At 51.1% G+C, this 16,995-nt stretch overlaps 6 protein-coding genes across 6 annotated transcripts; 3 read left to right on the forward strand and 3 right to left on the reverse strand.

The window, feature by feature from the left end:
• Nucleotides 1-560: 560 nt before the first annotated feature.
• On the reverse strand, nucleotides 561-2,259 carry N7473_006365 (putative F-box protein (Pof7); the record flags this gene model as incomplete). Its single annotated transcript, XM_057152305.1, has 2 exons — nucleotides 561-1,775; nucleotides 1,840-2,259. The coding sequence occupies 2 exons, from the start codon at nucleotides 2,257-2,259 to the stop codon at nucleotides 561-563; spliced, it is 1,635 nt and encodes a 544-aa protein (XP_057010110.1).
• A 461-nt stretch (nucleotides 2,260-2,720) lies between these two features.
• Nucleotides 2,721-4,023, forward strand: N7473_006366 (putative mitochondrial carrier protein; the record flags this gene model as incomplete). The annotated part of the gene is made up of 2 exons (XM_057152306.1): nucleotides 2,721-2,844; nucleotides 2,906-4,023. The coding sequence occupies 2 exons, from the start codon at nucleotides 2,721-2,723 to the stop codon at nucleotides 4,021-4,023; spliced, it is 1,242 nt and encodes a 413-aa protein (XP_057010111.1).
• A 602-nt stretch (nucleotides 4,024-4,625) lies between these two features.
• Nucleotides 4,626-8,608, forward strand: N7473_006367 (uncharacterized protein; the record flags this gene model as incomplete). Its single annotated transcript, XM_057152307.1, has 9 exons — nucleotides 4,626-4,705; nucleotides 4,765-6,156; nucleotides 6,214-6,444; nucleotides 6,503-6,671; nucleotides 6,729-6,737; nucleotides 6,785-7,414; nucleotides 7,477-7,973; nucleotides 8,028-8,131; nucleotides 8,196-8,608. 9 exons carry the CDS (start codon nucleotides 4,626-4,628, stop codon nucleotides 8,606-8,608), a joined length of 3,525 nt encoding a protein of 1,174 aa, XP_057010112.1.
• A 1,234-nt stretch (nucleotides 8,609-9,842) lies between these two features.
• N7473_006368 (uncharacterized protein) lies at nucleotides 9,843-10,704 on the forward strand (the record flags this gene model as incomplete). The annotated part of the gene is made up of 5 exons (XM_057152308.1): nucleotides 9,843-9,918; nucleotides 10,103-10,157; nucleotides 10,218-10,315; nucleotides 10,381-10,555; nucleotides 10,641-10,704. 5 exons carry the CDS (start codon nucleotides 9,843-9,845, stop codon nucleotides 10,702-10,704), a joined length of 468 nt encoding a protein of 155 aa, XP_057010113.1.
• Nucleotides 10,705-10,976: 272 nt separating this feature from the next.
• On the reverse strand, nucleotides 10,977-11,579 carry N7473_006369 (GFA family protein; the record flags this gene model as incomplete). The annotated part of the gene is made up of 1 exon (XM_057152309.1): nucleotides 10,977-11,579. The coding sequence occupies one exon, from the start codon at nucleotides 11,577-11,579 to the stop codon at nucleotides 10,977-10,979; it is 603 nt and encodes a 200-aa protein (XP_057010114.1).
• A 337-nt stretch (nucleotides 11,580-11,916) lies between these two features.
• On the reverse strand, nucleotides 11,917-16,071 carry N7473_006370 (Histidine protein kinase NIK1). The gene is made up of 3 exons (XM_057152310.1): nucleotides 15,827-16,071; nucleotides 14,019-15,711; nucleotides 11,917-13,959 (listed from the first exon to the last, which is right to left on the reverse strand). Exons 2-3 carry the CDS (start codon nucleotides 15,593-15,595, stop codon nucleotides 12,465-12,467), a joined length of 3,072 nt encoding a protein of 1,023 aa, XP_057010115.1. The 5' UTR covers nucleotides 15,596-15,711; nucleotides 15,827-16,071; the 3' UTR covers nucleotides 11,917-12,464.
• Nucleotides 16,072-16,995: the final 924 nt, after the last annotated feature.

Here is a 16,995-nt window from a genome sequence, read left to right on the forward strand (position 1 = left end):
GAATATCAACTTGATCATCGCCATAAGGTGGCTAGCGAACTAGTTTGCTAGGAAAACACGCCACCGCCGGCTACTCTCTGATTAACTATACACTTATCATCGCCTAAAATATAGCTTAAATGAAGGTCCTTCGGTCGCTTATCAAGTGCAGAGTCTCTTATCTATGCAAGTTTTGCTACTGATTCTATTACGAGATGAGATGGTGGCCTTTCACATAAGGGAAATTGCTGGGATTTCATGCAGCCTCTTCCCCATTATTATTCATCGTACGATTAGGAATCAACCCCGTGGGGCCGGATATACGCCCGGGGGCTTCTAGAAGGAATTCTTCTTAGTCAACTTGACATCACGTTCCATGTACATAAGTGGAGGAATGGGCGCCCAACACTTCACAGCGACTAATGAAATTGACTTCATAGCAGCCCCCTCGGGGTTCACTTGCTCAAATTGGTTCTCAAACTTGGAACAAAACTCTGTTCTGTAATTCTACCGATATGGTCGTCTCTATGTTCTGATATTCCAGGAATATATACTCAAATTGTTCATAAATCATCATCATCTTATTCCAGCCCCCAACCGCGGACCCGTCGGAAAACATATGCCCGGTCGTTCCGAAGCCCAAACTCGCCCCAGTCATCCGTGATGTTGTTGTAACTCCAGAACCCACGCCACACGAGTTTGGTGTTGCGTGATGGATTCAGATGTGCCTTGGATACTGAGGGAGACCGAAGAGAGAGGTGCATGGTGTACTCGTACTTCGGGTCGACACCCTCGGTCTCCACGAAGACATCACGGGGATCATAGGAATCTTGGCTTTGATTCGCCATGGGAGGAGTCTTGTTTTCATCTGCATTCTCCGCAAAGTCGGCGGGGGATGCTAGACGCCAGCGTCCACGGAGGCCATATTTCAGAGCATTCATAGCGACTGGTGGGACAGGCTCTGTTGCCCCAGAAAGCGACTGGCCCTGATCCGAGGCATGTCGTTGATGCTGTCTATGGGAAGGAGCACGTGCAGCCATAACGTTCTCCTTGCTGATATGCGGCACGACATCCACGGGTTCGGTCGTGGTCAACAATGATACCACGGATCCATCGGGATAGAACCGTAGATAGCGGTAGTAGGTCACAATGTGGATGGGACTATTCCATGATACATTCTGGAAAGAGGATGTGGCTCCAGGTCGTGAATAGTTAACGGTGCTGATGTAGATTCCCGTGAATCGAATACGAGGGTAGGACTGGAACACCTGGCTCCAGGACGATAGCGAACTAGGAATCTGGGCGGGTACCCCGACTGGGAAGGGAGTGTATCGCTGATCGTCCAGTGTATAGATGGGACGGCCGAGAGTATCACAGACAAAGGAGTAGTGCATGCCCTGGAATCCAAACTCTGGCCGTTGACAGATCCGCTTCCAGATGTGCTGCTCATGTGCAAAATGGTAGGCAAGTCGCTTGCACACCAGTGCCATCCGACCAAAGGTTGCCGGGTCTCGCAGGGCAACATGGCGTAAAATCTCAACGAGAACTTCCGACGGAACATTCGCGATCGGGCATGGTGGCGGGTCAGTCCCTTCGATGAGTGGCTCTGCCTGGGGGATAGGAAGGTGGGCGAAGGACTCGATCAGTTGCGGCGTGGGGATAAACTCGACTTCTGCAGGCGCTGGGGCAGTCAGAGGGACGGCGGCTGCAGGCTCAGCTGGCGCAGGCTGAGCGGGCTTCTTCCAAACGTGAGCGAAGTGTTTGTTACGGTAGGCCTTGTCAACACCAGCATCCAGCTACAACTCAGTTAGCCCATATGAATTTTCACTATCCTGTCTATCCACTGCCACCTAAGCTTACCCGAAACGCCTTGCGGTAGTGTTGAAGACTGTCGCCCAAGTTGCCTGCAGCTTCCTTCTCGACCGCCCGCTCAAAATGCTCGAGAGCCGAGTTGGGTTCCTGTTGTGCCCGACGAGTGAATCCATCTTCCTCCTCATCTTCCTCTTCCTGTGTTACACTTAGCTCGCCAACCTGTTGAGCGAGCTCTTCCGGATCGAAGGAGGCCGGCGTAGGACCCTCTTGGTCCAGACCCTTGCGGTCAGTAGCGGCATGGCGCGTTGGCGGAGGTCGAGTCGCACTTAGCACAGTCGGAGATACAATCGGAGCAGCGGATGGAGGGGCAGCATCAGACGCAGGTGCAGAATCTGTGGGTTTCGATCGACGAGCGACCTCTTCACGCCACTGGCGGCGAAAGGACTCGAGCTCGGCGTTGTCCTCCATGGTGGGGAAGGTCCCGACACGTCCGGTCTCGGAGATCGATCAATCTGATAAGCCCACTGGGGGTTCCACCGGTCCAGGCAGAGTAAGAAAGACCCAGCGACTGGGAACTATACAAGAATCGCTGCGGTCGCCATTAACTTGCGTGGTTTGTTGAGCTCTAAAAAGAAACGGTGAAGAAGAACAAGGCGCGTTGACGAAAGGACGCTTATCTCCGCCCGCCGCCACCCGCAAAACCCCGAAAATCTTCCATTTGGTAACGCACCGTTTCTCTACCAACTCTCTTCCCCAGCAGTCGCGAGACCAGCCTTGTTTCCACACAATAACAGTCGGTGGTTGCCGATTGAATATCGACCAGGCTGGATATCTCTGCGACCTCACGCCACTCCAGCGCTTCGGGGACTGTTTTTGAGTCCGACGTTGACTCAACGCCATGGACATCCAAGTTTGACGAACCCTTGCCAATGACGTCCACAGCATCGACGGGCGCTGTCCCGACCCCCAACGTCACTCCTTCAACGGAGAATATCTCTCTTGGACAGCGCATGATCTCCGCGACAGCCGGGAACATCTTGACAGGCTTGCTCGGTGAGTGTCGACTGGCAGCAAGGTCCTCGGTTGAGTCATATACTAACGGCAACTTCCCTAGTCACTCCCTTGGACGTTGTACGAGTACGGCTTCAATCGCAATCGAACACCTCTGCCGCTCCATATACCACACATACGACTCAGACGTTAAAGAACCTTCCACCGAACCTCGGGATTACGGCGTGTTGCCGAGAAGTGTTCTGGGTAGGAGACAATGCGCAAATCTGCATGTTTGGGCCACAAGAAGGTGTACTTCGGAGTCAGGCGCACCCTGCCATTGATTGTGCGGTGGAAGAGACGCAGCGACGGACTTTCACTTCGACCTTTGATGGACTCCGCAAGATCGCCCGGAATGAGGGCATTTGGACCCTGTGGCGCGGACTTAGTCCGACCTTGATGATGGGTATTCCGGCGAATATTATCTATTTTGCTGGATACGACTGGCTGCGGTCGGATGATCGCAGCCCCATCAAGCAGAATGTGTCAGATGTATATGCCCCCTTCGTGGCGGGCGCCATAGCTCGCACGGCGGCCGCATCGGCCACAAGTCCGGTGGAGATGTTCCGGACAAGACTGCAAGCCACTCCCGGCCATGGTGCGGGTCACTTCAAGGCTACTTTGGAAGGCCTGTATCAAATGACCCAGGCCAGCGGCTATACCTCCCTATGGCGAGGACTGTCGCTCACCATGTGGCGCGACGTGCCTTTCTCCGGTCTATACTGGTGGGGCTACGAGAAGGCGAAAGAGGCGTTGGAGAATACGCGACAGCATGCGCCGCATCGATCTGGCTCAGAGATGGAGCCACCATCCACTTCAACAGCCTTCTTCGAGAGCTTTATCGCCGGTGCGACCTCTGGATCGGTGGCAGCGTTCGTCACAACGCCTTTTGATGTGGGCAAGACGAGGCAGCAGGTCTTCCGACACATAGATGACGGTGTCCCGTCAAGTGGTGGCCAACGTCCATCTCTCCCTCCCAAGGCCCTTGCCCCTGAGCAGCTTTCCCTTCCCAAGTTCCTCATGCACATCCTCCGAGAGGAAGGCATGGCTGGTCTGTTCAAGGGCTGGGGAGCGCGCTGCCTTAAGGTTGCCCCAGCCTGCGCCATTATGATCTCGACCTATGAGCTGGGCAAGCGCATGGCCCAAGAGGTGAACGAGCGCCGACATTCTGAAAGCGGATAATATCCCCCTCTTACTTCCGCCTCTCCCTTCCCCTCTCTTCATTGATGTATTTCTATCTTGCATGCGATCGGTCCCTCGATCGCCTCCTCCCTACACTCCACTGTACTCTTTATTCCTTCTGGCGTCCATGCTTTGATGATACCGCATCAGCCAAACCATAGAGAAAATGTTGCATCATGTTATTGTCTTGTCTTGGATTGTTTTCTTTCTCAGGGCATGTTTGGAGTGGTTTTCTGTGATCCAAAAGCATGCCCTATCCGTTGTACATAAAGTTTCGTGAATAATCTCAACTACCCAACTATGATATTGTTAATAACCACGTGGTTACTTTCCTCCGAACCTTCCCTATACTTTTACAGTTTGGATAACCCTGCCCTATAAGCAGGGCACCCGGGTGATGTGCTTTGACTCACGAGATCGGCGCACTGCCAAGTTGGGGCTAAGCGGGCTGCACGCCAGGGCGCGAGCAGATGATCGCTTCTTGAGGCTGAAATGACCCCCTCCTCTCGATTTATTTAAGGTGACTTCTGTCCAGGTCATCCCATGTTCTCCACACAGGGAACTCTTTTAAATGCGTTCCACGCAAGTATTTCCGACCTATGATGCCTCCGCTATCTGCAGTAGGGCCAACACGCTCAGCCTGGTTCGAATGTATCCAACTAGCAGAGCAAACGAACGTAGAGTCTGTGCACCCTCATCTCCGCAATACGAGTTGATGAACTGACCCTTTTCCGATCACAGTATTGTTGCAATCCCACCCATCGGAGCCCATCATCAAAAATCCTGGACAACCCAAGGATCCACGTCATCGTGGCTAGGAACGGATTTGTTAAAGCGCATGCCACGCGCGCGGGTGCTGCTATACAACCATGGCCAGCTGCGCGAACGTGATAAGATCGATCGCCTCGGCCAGCGGCTCTTGAACCGCTTACTTGATGAGCGCAAACATGAGAGAAGTCGGCGGCCAATATTCTTCCTCTGTCACAGTACGGGCGGCCTCGTGGCTAAGGCATGTCTCGCTTTAGCATCACAGGCCGAGTCGAGCCAGGCCATTCTGACGAGCTGTCATGGCATTGCGTTCTTCGCGACTCCTCACCAGGGATCGACTTATCTGTCGGCGGAGGAGTATCAACGGAGTATCCGTCGGCTGTTGTTTTTGGAGCATGATATACCGCTCCTGTTGCGTGAGCAGTTCCGTCCGAGACAGGAAAGACTGTGGCACCTCTCTAATCAGTTTAAGGCGCTTTCTGCTGACATGAAGGTCTGGTCTTTCCTGGAAACAATTGACTCTACGTTGCATGTGCAAGATTTGGAGACGAATAATCTTATAGAATTTCACGCTCCTATCACGTCTATTCGATCTGGGTTACTCAGTATCGAGCATGAGAACGAGATCCCTATGGGTACTGATCATGCTGGGACATCTTGCTTCCAGGGACAGGAACAAGCTCTAGAGGCCTTCTTGACTGAACTAAATGACTCTGTGAACGTGGCTGTTGAGCTTTCTAAGCAGGTGGATCATCCCTTGCACGTGGAGAATGAAGTCATGGTTCAGATTAATGGGTTCTTTGAAGACACAGCCCTTGGTGTCAGTGATGAGACGCCTCTCAAGCTGTGGTCTACGCAGGTCTCGTTGGAGGACTACCTGGCTAGGGGTCCATCAACTTGCCTGCGGGAGCGCTTAGAGCGGATTCAACCTGGGACAATGGATGATTCCTCGTTGAGCAGTTATGGCAGCCGATTTCCCTCGCCGAAGGTAGTCCAAGGGCCTGACGGACATGAACATGAAGATAGTATGGATGATGACCTTACTGATGACGATAATGATGAGCATAATACCCATGATACACATGAAGTTCTACATGAGAGTGATGACCGACCCTCAAGGCCGACCTTGAAACACGGTCAAAGTTTCCAAAGCGCCATAGACCCAGCACTCCATTCCCCAACCATCCACATCACCAAAGCTGCCACGGATGGGTATTTTGACCGACCCTCGAGTGAAAGTCCTCCTCCTGTGGAGCGTCGAAAGAAAGAAAGTATCGCAGAAGCTTTAGGGCTGTCCCACATTAAATCCCACAGGCGAAATGTATCAGACGACAGTTCTCACGGAAGTAGCTCTCGGCCTGGCTCGTATGCATCCCCACCCATAGACGGAATATTCACAAATTTACTCACTAACACTTGTAGGAGCTCTGCATCCCCATCGCGACAAGCAGAATTTTTGACAATCCCCGCGTCGACGCGAGATCGCATAAACCAGAACGCCGATGGGGCGGACATACCTCGCTCGCTGCCACGATTTGACCGACCGGATGCGGGCACAGAAAAGCTATTGTGGATCCACGTTCCCTATACGCATACTGGATGGGTGTCACAGGTTATTCGGAGAGCGTGTCAAGACCGCCAGGAACCGACTTTGTATGGAATACCCATACTCTCCAAGCATAATTTCACTACTGACCCATTTGGCGTTTAGTCTACGAAAGTTTATCAATGATGAAAACTGGTACTTGAACCTCAATCGAGCTCGGCATAAGGAGCCACATGCCCGGTTCGTGAGACCGAAATGCATTCATTCCCGGCAGATGGATGTATCTCATGGGGCCAAGGAAGGGGATGCAGAAGATCCTCAGCTAGCTCTTTATGTAACTACATCACTCCTATTTTTACTGTTGTACCAGAATGACTGACATTTGCCGCAGACCCCCTATGTAAGCCTAGTGGTCCAGTCTCCTCTATCTCGACTAACCTTTCATAGCTCCATTGGGATACTTACCGAAATCTGATACAACGCCGCAAAGTCGTCGAAGATCGAGTCCACCAAGGGCGATCCAGGCCTGCACCGTATCGCATCGACAAATCGAGTCTCGAAGCCAAGCTTATATGGCAATACTTGGGCTGCGAGCCCCCGATCCACTTCCGTCGCACTCTAGACCAGTATGGGTACCCCAATCTACGATCGACGGTAGCTCGTGATGACGACCAAATGCTCTGGAAGCGTACTCGCAAGCCAGCCCGGATTGACGATCAGCTCCGGGAGTACCTAGAGGCAACGAACGATGATCCCGAGGGAACCGAGCCTACCGAGTTTATGGATGGTAATGTACTGATGGTCGACCAGCTTTGGCTGTGGATCGTTGACCGAAAAACTATTATTACGTTTTTCCCTAATCAAGAGGCGACTACGTCGGAGGGGAAGCTGTTTGAGCAGACGAATTTGCACAGCAGTATTTATAATGAGTTGAATGGTGATCTGGCGCGTCGGTTTGAGACAGCGGGGGACTTGGCAGCGTTAATTATGTTACATGCTACGACGGTCCTTCTCGACAGGACTCTTCATCGCGATCTACAGGTCCTGCGAATATTTGAAGAGTCGATCAGTATCCTGGTACGTCTGTCTCGTGCAATAAGACCCGAGTTTGGCGCAAAGTCCTAACCAAATCTCTCTAGACCGAATCAGTAACCAAATCCTTCAAACGCTTCCGCAATCGAGGCTTTGTCAATCGTCCAGCGGATTTCGATCGCACCTCAGAAGGCAAAAACATGACCGCTGCACAACGCGACGCGAGAGATCGGCAAACAGCCCGTCGCAACCGTGACGATCTCTCCGTTCTTCTCGAACTCCGCGATATCGAAGACGAGCTTTCAACAATCCTCAAGCTACTCGATCAGCAGGACACTGTCATCAAGAGCATGATGAAGTATTTCGATCGAAATGGCTGTGGTATAGTCTTCCTCGATGCTGCGCAGATGCGAATCGACGAGTACCGGACACAGATTGGCGAAATGAAGGAGAACAGCCATCTTGCACAGAAAGCAGTCGAGACTTTGCTTGATCTGAAGCAGAAACAGGCCAATGTCGACGAGGCGAAGATGGCTAGGTGGCAGGCGGAGGAAACGCAGAACCAGTCTCGGTCGCTGATGGTATTCACTATCTTCACAGTCATGTAAGACACTTCATGAGGTTACCAGGTAGAAACAAATTATACTAACTGTCGCAGCTTTCTTCCACTATCGTTCTTCACATCTTTGTTCGGCATCAACGTCCGTGAATGGAGCGGCACACCTGAGAATCTAACCATCGCCCAGATGCTCGAGATCGCTGGTAAGCCAGCACAATACCACACTCCTCCCTGGTATGCACTCATTGCTAACACTTTCGTCCTCAGCACCGGCCTCTTTCGCAATCATCGGCATCGCCCTCCTAATGGCATTCAGCGGCAGCCTCCGCCAAAAAGTCACAAAATCCCACAAGATCAGCCGCGGTCTCTGGTCAGAGTTCATCTCCAACCCCATCAAAATGTTTCTGCACTGGGACTTCTTCAAAAGCAAGATTCCCTCCATAGTTCCAGCCCAAGACTCGGCGATGCGAAAGCGTTTCGATCAGTATCTCGGATACAGCATTCATCGGACACAGTTCGAGGAGGACTTTTGGCAGCGTCGGCAGGTGGAGAGGAGTCCGCTTGAAGAGCTTGAGAGGAGGAAACGGAAACGCGTTAAGTCGATGTCAAAGGCGAATGGGTGGGGAGAGGCGTTGGCGGAGAAAGTGCGGCGGGTTAGTGAGGGTGGGCTCAATGTGTGATTTAAGCTAAGGTTGGCACATGGAATGGACTTGTTTTGATGTCGCGAGTATGTTGGTGTACATACCGAGGTCTATTTGCAGTCGTGCATGAATATGGCGAACCTACCTAGTGAATAGTTTCTTGGAGGAGGTCGCACTAACAAAGCTCATTGAAATGTAAATGATAAACATTCAGTACACTCATAAGTCTCTACCGGCAGTCTGGCTGTTGGCATCTGTATGTGTTTGGAGCTCTGCGAGACATACTCGTGTCGAAGTATCGTTGGCGTTGTCAAGTCTCGTTCTTTCCGAGAGCCTGGACGTTGTGGTAACCGTTTATCTGGGTGTCTGCCGTTCCTCGCCGTGCTGCTAGGGCTGGAGGGGGAGGGTTAGGGGTATCCGATATAGTGCGTGCCCAAATGATCACCTGGGGCGTGGCAGTACGGACTGGCACGAAAGGCTCGGGGTGGTTTCAGCAGGCCAACGTGATAACACCTGTATGAGAGAAATCATTCGTCAGTGACCTCGATAGGTTTGCAAGGTTTGCTCGTCTTCTTTGGCCTTGCAGGATGTTGGCCGGTGAGTACCAGCCAGGTCCAGGCCTGTTCCTTTCCTTTGTGCTTAGGGTCTTATAGGCCCTCTTCTGTTTCCTTCTTCTTCTTCTTCTTCTTCTTCTTCTTCTTCTTCTTCTTCTTCTTCTTCTTCTTCTTCTTCTTCTTCTTCTTCTTCTTCTTCTTCTTCTTCTTCTTCTTCTTCTTCTTCTTCTTCTTCTTCTTCTTCTTCTTCTTCTTCTTCTTCTTCTTCTCCTTCTCCTTCTCCTTCTCCTTCTCCTTCTCCTTCTCCTTCTCCTTCTCCTTCTCCTTCTTAGTCTTAGTCTTCTTGTTCTATATAGACCAATTGATTCAGTCACCCCCTTCTTCTCTTTTCGCTTCCTGTGCCAGCAGTGCCGTGGGTGCTGTCGGTTATTAACAGAATGTTTGTTTTCGAGCTTTCAGTATATTATGCTTGGAAATTTGAACAGTTCAATAGACGAGCCAGCGCCTTCCAATTTTGGAAAGAGCTCTTTGCCTGGAGAAAAGGGGTGTTGATACCTTCTGAACCTGAACCTGAGCCATCACGCCAAAGCTTTCCTCTTCCACGCACTCCTGTTCATCCATCACCCACCTCTTTTATCGCATCTCCAAATCATTAAATTCATCAAATAATCATCAATAGGGCCTCTTCAGAGTCTCCTATCACTCCTCTCTCACTGCTGATGACCAAGGATGACTTCGACCGCCCGGACATTTTGAACGTGGCGAACCCCCATCCGGAGTCTGGCTATGCCCACGGTATGCACGTTCCCAAAGCAAAAAAAAAAAAAATATTGTTCCACTCTGTTCTAACGATGTTATTATCAGGTCCCATTCCAAACAATAACTGAGGATGGATCCCACAGTCCGTCTTTGACCGGAGCGTTAAGGCTCTCCAGCCATTTCACATCTCGGCCGCGGATATCGCTGAATCCTTGACCAGTAATCTTCCTCCCAATTCCATGCTCAAGCTCAACAAGGAAAATGGCCTTGGTTATGTGAATCCTCTCTGATGTGAGCTTATGTAGTGCGAGCGCTGATCAATACATTTCATTCAGTTGCGACGTTGAGCTGTCTCAGGGCATCCTCTGCGGGAAGAGCTACAACACCCAGGGCGAGCTTCGCAAGCACCTGCGTAACCAGCACCCCGGCGCCAGTAAGTTCAAACACTCTCTTCACATTCGGTTCAAGAAGGAAAACTAAGGATTCACGTCAAAACAGTTGAGGCTATTACTGCATGCCCAAAGTCACTTGATGACATGACGAACGCCATCGACGCCCTCAAGCGCTGGTGTCTGACCGGCGGAGGGCGCCAGGCAATATACTACCCTGAGCCTGGATACGCCCCCAAAAATTCCCTGATTCAGCAATTCTGCGACGCCCTGGAGCGTATTGCGTAAGTCCCCACGATTTCTCTTCTCTTCCCATCTCATCTTAGATGTAAACAGCGCTGATTATGTACTTCCTTTCTTATATTATAGCCAGGAAGACCCCAGCTTCGGCCAGAAGTGGGGAACCCAGTTCCATCGTCGGGTGAATGAGTAGGAGTGGCGAGGCTTCGAGGTCATCGGGGAGAGGTTGAATCAGTTGGCTAACAGCTCTGAGGTATGATCGGGTTTATGCTCAGTTTCGCGTGGCTCTGGGCTCTGTTTCTGCGCTGTTGGCTGCGGATAGGATATTGCGATGACGGTATCGAGACTATATGTGCTCATACCTAGCAGTAATAACAGCTTCAGAGGATTTCAATATGTTGCATTGCTTTCCATCCCATGTTTGATTCTTTTCATATCATGGTTGATGCATTTCCATCCAATAGTCTATGCCTTGTCATCAGATTTCATATGCACCTCCCATCTACCAATACTCTCTTCCCTCCAAACACCCTCCTTCATCGGATAAAACTCCTCAAATTCCGGAATCAACCCATCCAACTTGAAAAAGCTTCTCTTGCTCTGCGTATAAATATGCACATCAGGCTGTACCTTCCACGCCTCATCCAGCGTCCCCACACGCATAAACCTAGTCCGAGAACCAGCAGCACCATAATGAGACCACACGGCAACTTGACAAGTCCGACATCTGACAATTTGTTGACCTCTTCCTGATTCTGATGGTGTTTTTATAGTTTTAAGCTCGGTAGAGTCCTCGTCCTCGCCTCGAGTCAATGGTGGTCCGGCGGGTTTTATGGCCTGGGTCCTCGATGCAGGCACTGATGGTGGTGCTGGGGGTAGGCGTGTGACGAGTGTTGATTCGATCACGGCATTTATGGCGAATGCGGTGCCTGTTTCGCGTTGACAGGATGTACAGTGGCAGCAGTGGACGATTAGTGGGCGTGTTTCGAGGCGATAGCGGACTTGTCCGCATGCACAACCACCTTCGAGGGGGAAGATGGTTATTGCTGCTGGAGTTTCTTTTTCCATGGTGTTGGGGTGAGGAGCATACGGGCTTTCGAGAATCCGGAATCAATCGGACTATTTATGTTATTTGGGGAGTGGCTAGTGCTAGGCAGCAATGGGCCTAGAGTTGATATTCCGTGAAGACTCTCGTATTCGGTGCTTTGATACTCGTAATTAACCCCGCATTTACAAGATAGCAGGAGTTTCCATGGTGCCCATTTGATCTGATATGGAGGAACCAAAGCTATAACAGACGAAAATCGCATGATTGGATGCAATTTGAGTATACTTCGGAGGAAAACTGGTTGCTAGTAGACACTCAAGTCTGAGTCATGCAGATCTAGGCCATTTCCAACATTTAGTTCATGCAGTCATATTTTGATATCCTATTTGTACCGAATGTCACGTCACAGAAACAGGGTCTTCTAATTTCATGTCCCGCAATAAATAGATAAAAATACTCCTAACAGAGTCCAAAGATCAGGATCCTATACTCCAGATCGCCAAACGTCTTCGCTTCAATGTCTGAACAGGTACATGACATGCAATCCCATTGAACTTTGTGAGATGAACGACCTCGGTGGATGTGGAATCTAAGATAAGATCATATGGTTCCATCCTGGAATCCCGTCGGTATGGGATGAGCATCTGCGCTCTTCAGTCAGGTATGTTGAGACCAAAGCCTTATGAAAGGATATAATTTGCACCACGCAAGCAGAGTACAAGCCGCTTTTCGCAGCCATTGTTCCATCTTCCATTCAGAAAGTGTATTCTGCCTCCGCAGTGCATCCATCATGGTAGATGTCAGGTATCGGGTAAGGGTCGTGACCCCACCCGCAATCATTTTTCCTGGGCACCAGTATCATCGACAACCGGCATCGAATCATAACTTGGAGCCCAGACACAATCTCAAGTTTCCACAGCCGAGACCAGATTCATAGAAGCGCATTTCAAGATAGTCTGCATCATCATATTCGAGTTCAATGGCTTAGAGAGATACTCGTCCATGCCTGCTCGAATACATTTGTCGCGATCACCAAGCATGGCATGTGCGGTAAGTGCCACGATAGGCGTACGTGGCAAACTGTTCAGTTTCTCGTGTTGTCTGATTTTAACCGTTGCCTCGAAACCGCCCATGACCGGCATGGACACGTCCATCAGAATCACGTCGTAGCGGTGTTGCTGTGCTTCTTTGACGGCTTGGAGACCGTTCTCGACGACTGTGACGTTGTGGTTGCATTTTTGGAGGATGCGGACGGCGACCTTTTGGTTCACGTCGTTGTCTTCTGCTAGTAGGATTGCAAGGGACCGGGTGATTCCTTCGGATACGCGGTTCCTTCGGTTACCGAGGGCAGGGAGAATGCCACTCCAGAAATCGATGGGCCGACAGGGTGTCGTGATGTACGATGAAACACCGAGTTCACCGGCAGACTTGAGGAGGAGGGACACCACTGGTGCCACGATAACCAGTGGGTTGAGGGAGAGATTCGGGTCTGCGCGTAGCTTGGCTGCTGTGTCTAAGCTGGGGGCCAGCATAGCATCGAAAGAGCCACACAGGTCCTTTCGAGTTTGGCCGGGCACGAGCTCACCGTCACTGACGACCACGGGCTCGAGGCCGAGGTCTTTCAGAATTGCGGGTACGGGACAGCCTTCTGAGTCACCGTTGTCAACAAGGAGAACTCGGCGGCCCCGGTATGGTGCTAATTGCTCCGAGAATCCCGCTGGGGCCTGTGCCAGTTTGGCTCGAGAGGTGAAAGAGAACTTGCTTCCCTCGCCTACACGGGACGTAACCCAGATATCACCACCCATGAGAGAGACAAGGCGCTTAGAAATAGCCAGTCCAAGACCTGTCCCGCCGAAACGGCGAGTCATCGACCCGTCTGCTTGCTGGAACTTGTCGAAAATCAGACCAAGTTTGCTCTCCTCAATACCAATGCCAGGATCCGTGACGGAGAACTCAAACATTGTCTCGTCCTCCTCGTACTGGCAGTTCTCAGCGCGCCTGATCGTGACCTGAATTTCACCATGATCGGTAAACTTGATGGCATTGCCGACCAGGTTGAGCATCACCTGACGCAAGCGATAAGCGTCGCCGATCAGGAAATCTGGCACATTGCCATCAACGGTGTAGGACAATGTGAGAGCCTTTTCATTGGTCTCCACTGCCAGAGCTTTCAAAACACCAAAGACTGTAGATCCTAGGCTGAAGGGCATCTTCTCGATCATCATGTGGTTAGCCTCGATCTTGGAGATATCGAGGATGTCATCAATGATAGTCAACAGGCTGATGGCAAGATTATGCACCATGTTGAGTGTTTCTCGGACGGGAGCGGCAAGGTCATCTGTGTCGAGGGCTAGACTTGAAAGGCCGATAATTCCATTCATTGGAGTTCGAATTTCGTGACTGTTCGTTATCCGTGTTAGCTAATTTCTTTTGTGCACATGGCATGATCATTCAAATACCTCATATTAGCAAGGAACTCTGACTTGCTTCGGTTCGCCAGTTCTGCAGCTTCACGCGCAGCCGTGTTCCGTTGTATGCTATCACGCAAGCTCCAAATCATCTTGTTGATCTTCTGCTTCAGATCATCCATTTCACCCGATGCCGACACAGTGATCAGTTTGGTAAAATCACCGCTCATCGCAGCCTCGGTGATCTCGCCAAAGGCTCGCACCTGCGAGGTGAGATTGTCGGCCATGATATTGACGTCTTCACTAATAGACCGCCAGATACCATACGAGCCGTCCAGTTTCGCCTGTCCGCCAAGTTTACCTCGCACACCCACGTCTCTCGCCACAATCTTGACCTCTCGGGCAAATAGACTGAGGCCATCCACCATGCGGTTAATTGTTTCTTTCAGAGTCAAGATTTCACCCTGAGCGTGGACTTCGATCTTGGTACTTAGATCGCCTCGAGCAATAGCTTGAGTCACGTTTGAAATTTGTCGCACTTGTTGTGTGAGATTCTGAGCCATTGTGTTCACGTTGTCTGTTAGGTCGCGCCAACGACCCTCAACATTCTCGACTTGGGCTTGTCCACCAAGCGTTCCGTCCGTACCGACTTCCCTAGCTACACGGCTCACCTCGAAGGCGAACTGATTGAGTCGATCGACCATCGCATTGATCGTAAGTTTCAGATCCAAAATTTCGCCCTTCACGTCGGCCGTCACCTTCATAGTAAGATCGCCACGAGCCACGGCAGTCGTCACCTTGGCGATCTCACGAACTTGTTGGGTCAGATTCGAGGCCATGCGATTCACGTTGTCGGTCAGATTCTTCCAAGTGCCCTCTACGCCGTGGACAACAGCCTGACCACCAAGCGTTCCATCCGATCCGACTTCGCGAGCAACTCGGCTCACCTCAAAGGCGAACTCTCGGAGCTGATCCACCATGGAGTTGATGATGTTCTTGAGCAGCAAGATTTCACCCTTACAATCCGCTTGCACCTTCCGGGTCAAATCACCCTTGGCCACCGCGGTGGTCACGGTAGTAATATCACGGACTTGGGTAGTCAAATTGTTGGCCATGGCGTTCACGTTGACCGTGAGTTCTTGCCAAATTCCTTGGATACCATCAATGTTGGCCTGACCACCGAGAACTCCCTCGGTGCCCACTTCGCGTGCCACCTTGGATACCTCCTGACTGAAGATTTGCAATTGATCCATCATCGTGTTGATAGTCTGCTTGAAGGTCGCAATATCAGGCGACATCTCCAGCGGATGAAGCCGCGCGCGCTGCGACAAATCGCCATGAGCGACTTGGGTGATAATCTCGCCGATCTCACGCAGTTCTTTCTGAAAGGCTTCATTGATGTGAGTGTGTTTTCGGAGCTCTTTCCGGAGGTTCGAGCATTCATGTTCGACGTCTGCGATTGCGGAGTGGGACTCTCTGCGATAGATCAGTTCCTCGACAATTAGGGAGATGAATTCGCGCGGGACCGAGATGTCGGGACTGTTTTGGTGCTGCAGGGCGGCGCGGGCCTGGAGAAGGTCGGCATCGCTGACCAGGGCGGGTCGCGGTGAATCCACCAGCGCGGCCATTGTGGATTTGTGGAGAGTCACAGTAAAGTGCTGACGGGCGCTGTGTTGGCTGGGAAGAGAAGGTTATGGGGTCGAACTCGAACTCCTCAGGCCTAGTTGAGGTTCCTTCAGTCACGCTGAAGGTAGGTTCGTGTCAGCTGGGCACGTTGAGAGAAAAGGCTTGGTATATCCCGGATCATTCCAGGCACGAGGCCCATAGAGTACGGGGAACGGAGGGTAAGGGCAGCTCACCAGGTAGGGTGGGCTAATCCTCCCCCAGAAGCAGAAGGCAGGCAGCAGGTGCAGCAGCACGAGGGTTCAATGCGCGTAGTTGTGTATACATTCCCCAGGCCCAGGTGTGTGTCGCGAAGGATTCCCACGATAGAATTGACTAGACCGATAGATAGAAAGAATAAGAAAGTACGGAGTAAAGTGAGGTTACCTGTTCAGTTTTAGGATTCGGCACCAAACTGCACTTGGACGAAGGTGGCAACCTTGTAAGAGGGTCTGGGTCCCAAGAGAAAGGTAAAAGCGACCGAGGGAACGAGTTCAATCAAGGCAGTTGAACTGTTAGCTCGCAGCCTCTCGCAACAATCAAGGTATCGAGACAATCCAGACAGTCTAGACCACCCCCTCGATGGCACCCCAGCACGCGGGCCAGCGCAAACCGCGGTCGAATAGCCGACGACTGCAGCCAATGAGCCCGTGAGTGACGAATCACAAATGCCAGTCAGCTGGATGGCCTCCCAGTGGCCCATGGAATCATGGCTCACCATGGCTTTTTCGGGGTATGCATGGTCTAGGGTAGCCCAGATAGAAACCTAGCAAGAGTTAAGGTAGCAAGCAGTCACTGCTTAAGTGAAGCTGCAGGAGGTTCCAGTTGGGTTGTTTATGCAATCCACGTGCCGATCCCCTCGGGCGGGTCGATCGTTGGCCCACCAGCCAATATTAATGTCAAATTGTCAAGGTTGCTTGGCCAAGCTCATCGAGTATGTATCCAAGTTCTAGATAGAACGTATTGTTTACTCTGATTCAATCAGAATAAGCTCATTATAAGATACTTTTGGTGGTGTACCTTTGTCGATTCGTGCCTTGGCAGGATAATCGAATCTACTTGAGGTCTACTGGCGATCAAGTACAGATCAACAAGCACTGGTCAAGATCGAGTTTACGTGTTCTACAGATCTACAAATCTTACAAGAAACCATATTGTAGCATTATCAAAATGCATTAGAACCAAGTGTAAATGGAGACAAAATATGATACAGGATTTGCGCCGGAACCTTTTTTCGAACCCCAGGGGAAGAGTGGAGAGAGGAGGTGGTAGGACAAGAGAAATACAGGTATAAGAAAGAGAAGAACGGTAGTAGAACATGGTAAATAAAACAACACCAAGGGGCATTACAAAACATCCGGTGCCA

Source organism: Penicillium subrubescens (genome assembly GCF_028828155.1).
Source record: "Penicillium subrubescens strain IBT 31985 chromosome Unknown utg000004l_segment0_segment0, whole genome shotgun sequence".
NCBI lineage: Eukaryota > Fungi > Ascomycota > Eurotiomycetes > Eurotiales > Aspergillaceae > Penicillium > Penicillium subrubescens.

What these genes read in the sequence shown, in the direction of transcription:
- N7473_006370 (XM_057152310.1), bottom strand. Translation starts at nt 15,595, where the DNA reads ATGGCCGCGCTGGTGGATTCACCGCGACCCGCCCTGGTCAGCGATGCC. An exon ending in GAGTTCCTTGCTAATATGAG is followed by an intron (nt 13,960 to 14,018) that starts GTATTTGAATGA and finishes GATAACGAACAG; the next exon opens with TCACGAAATTCGAACTCCAA.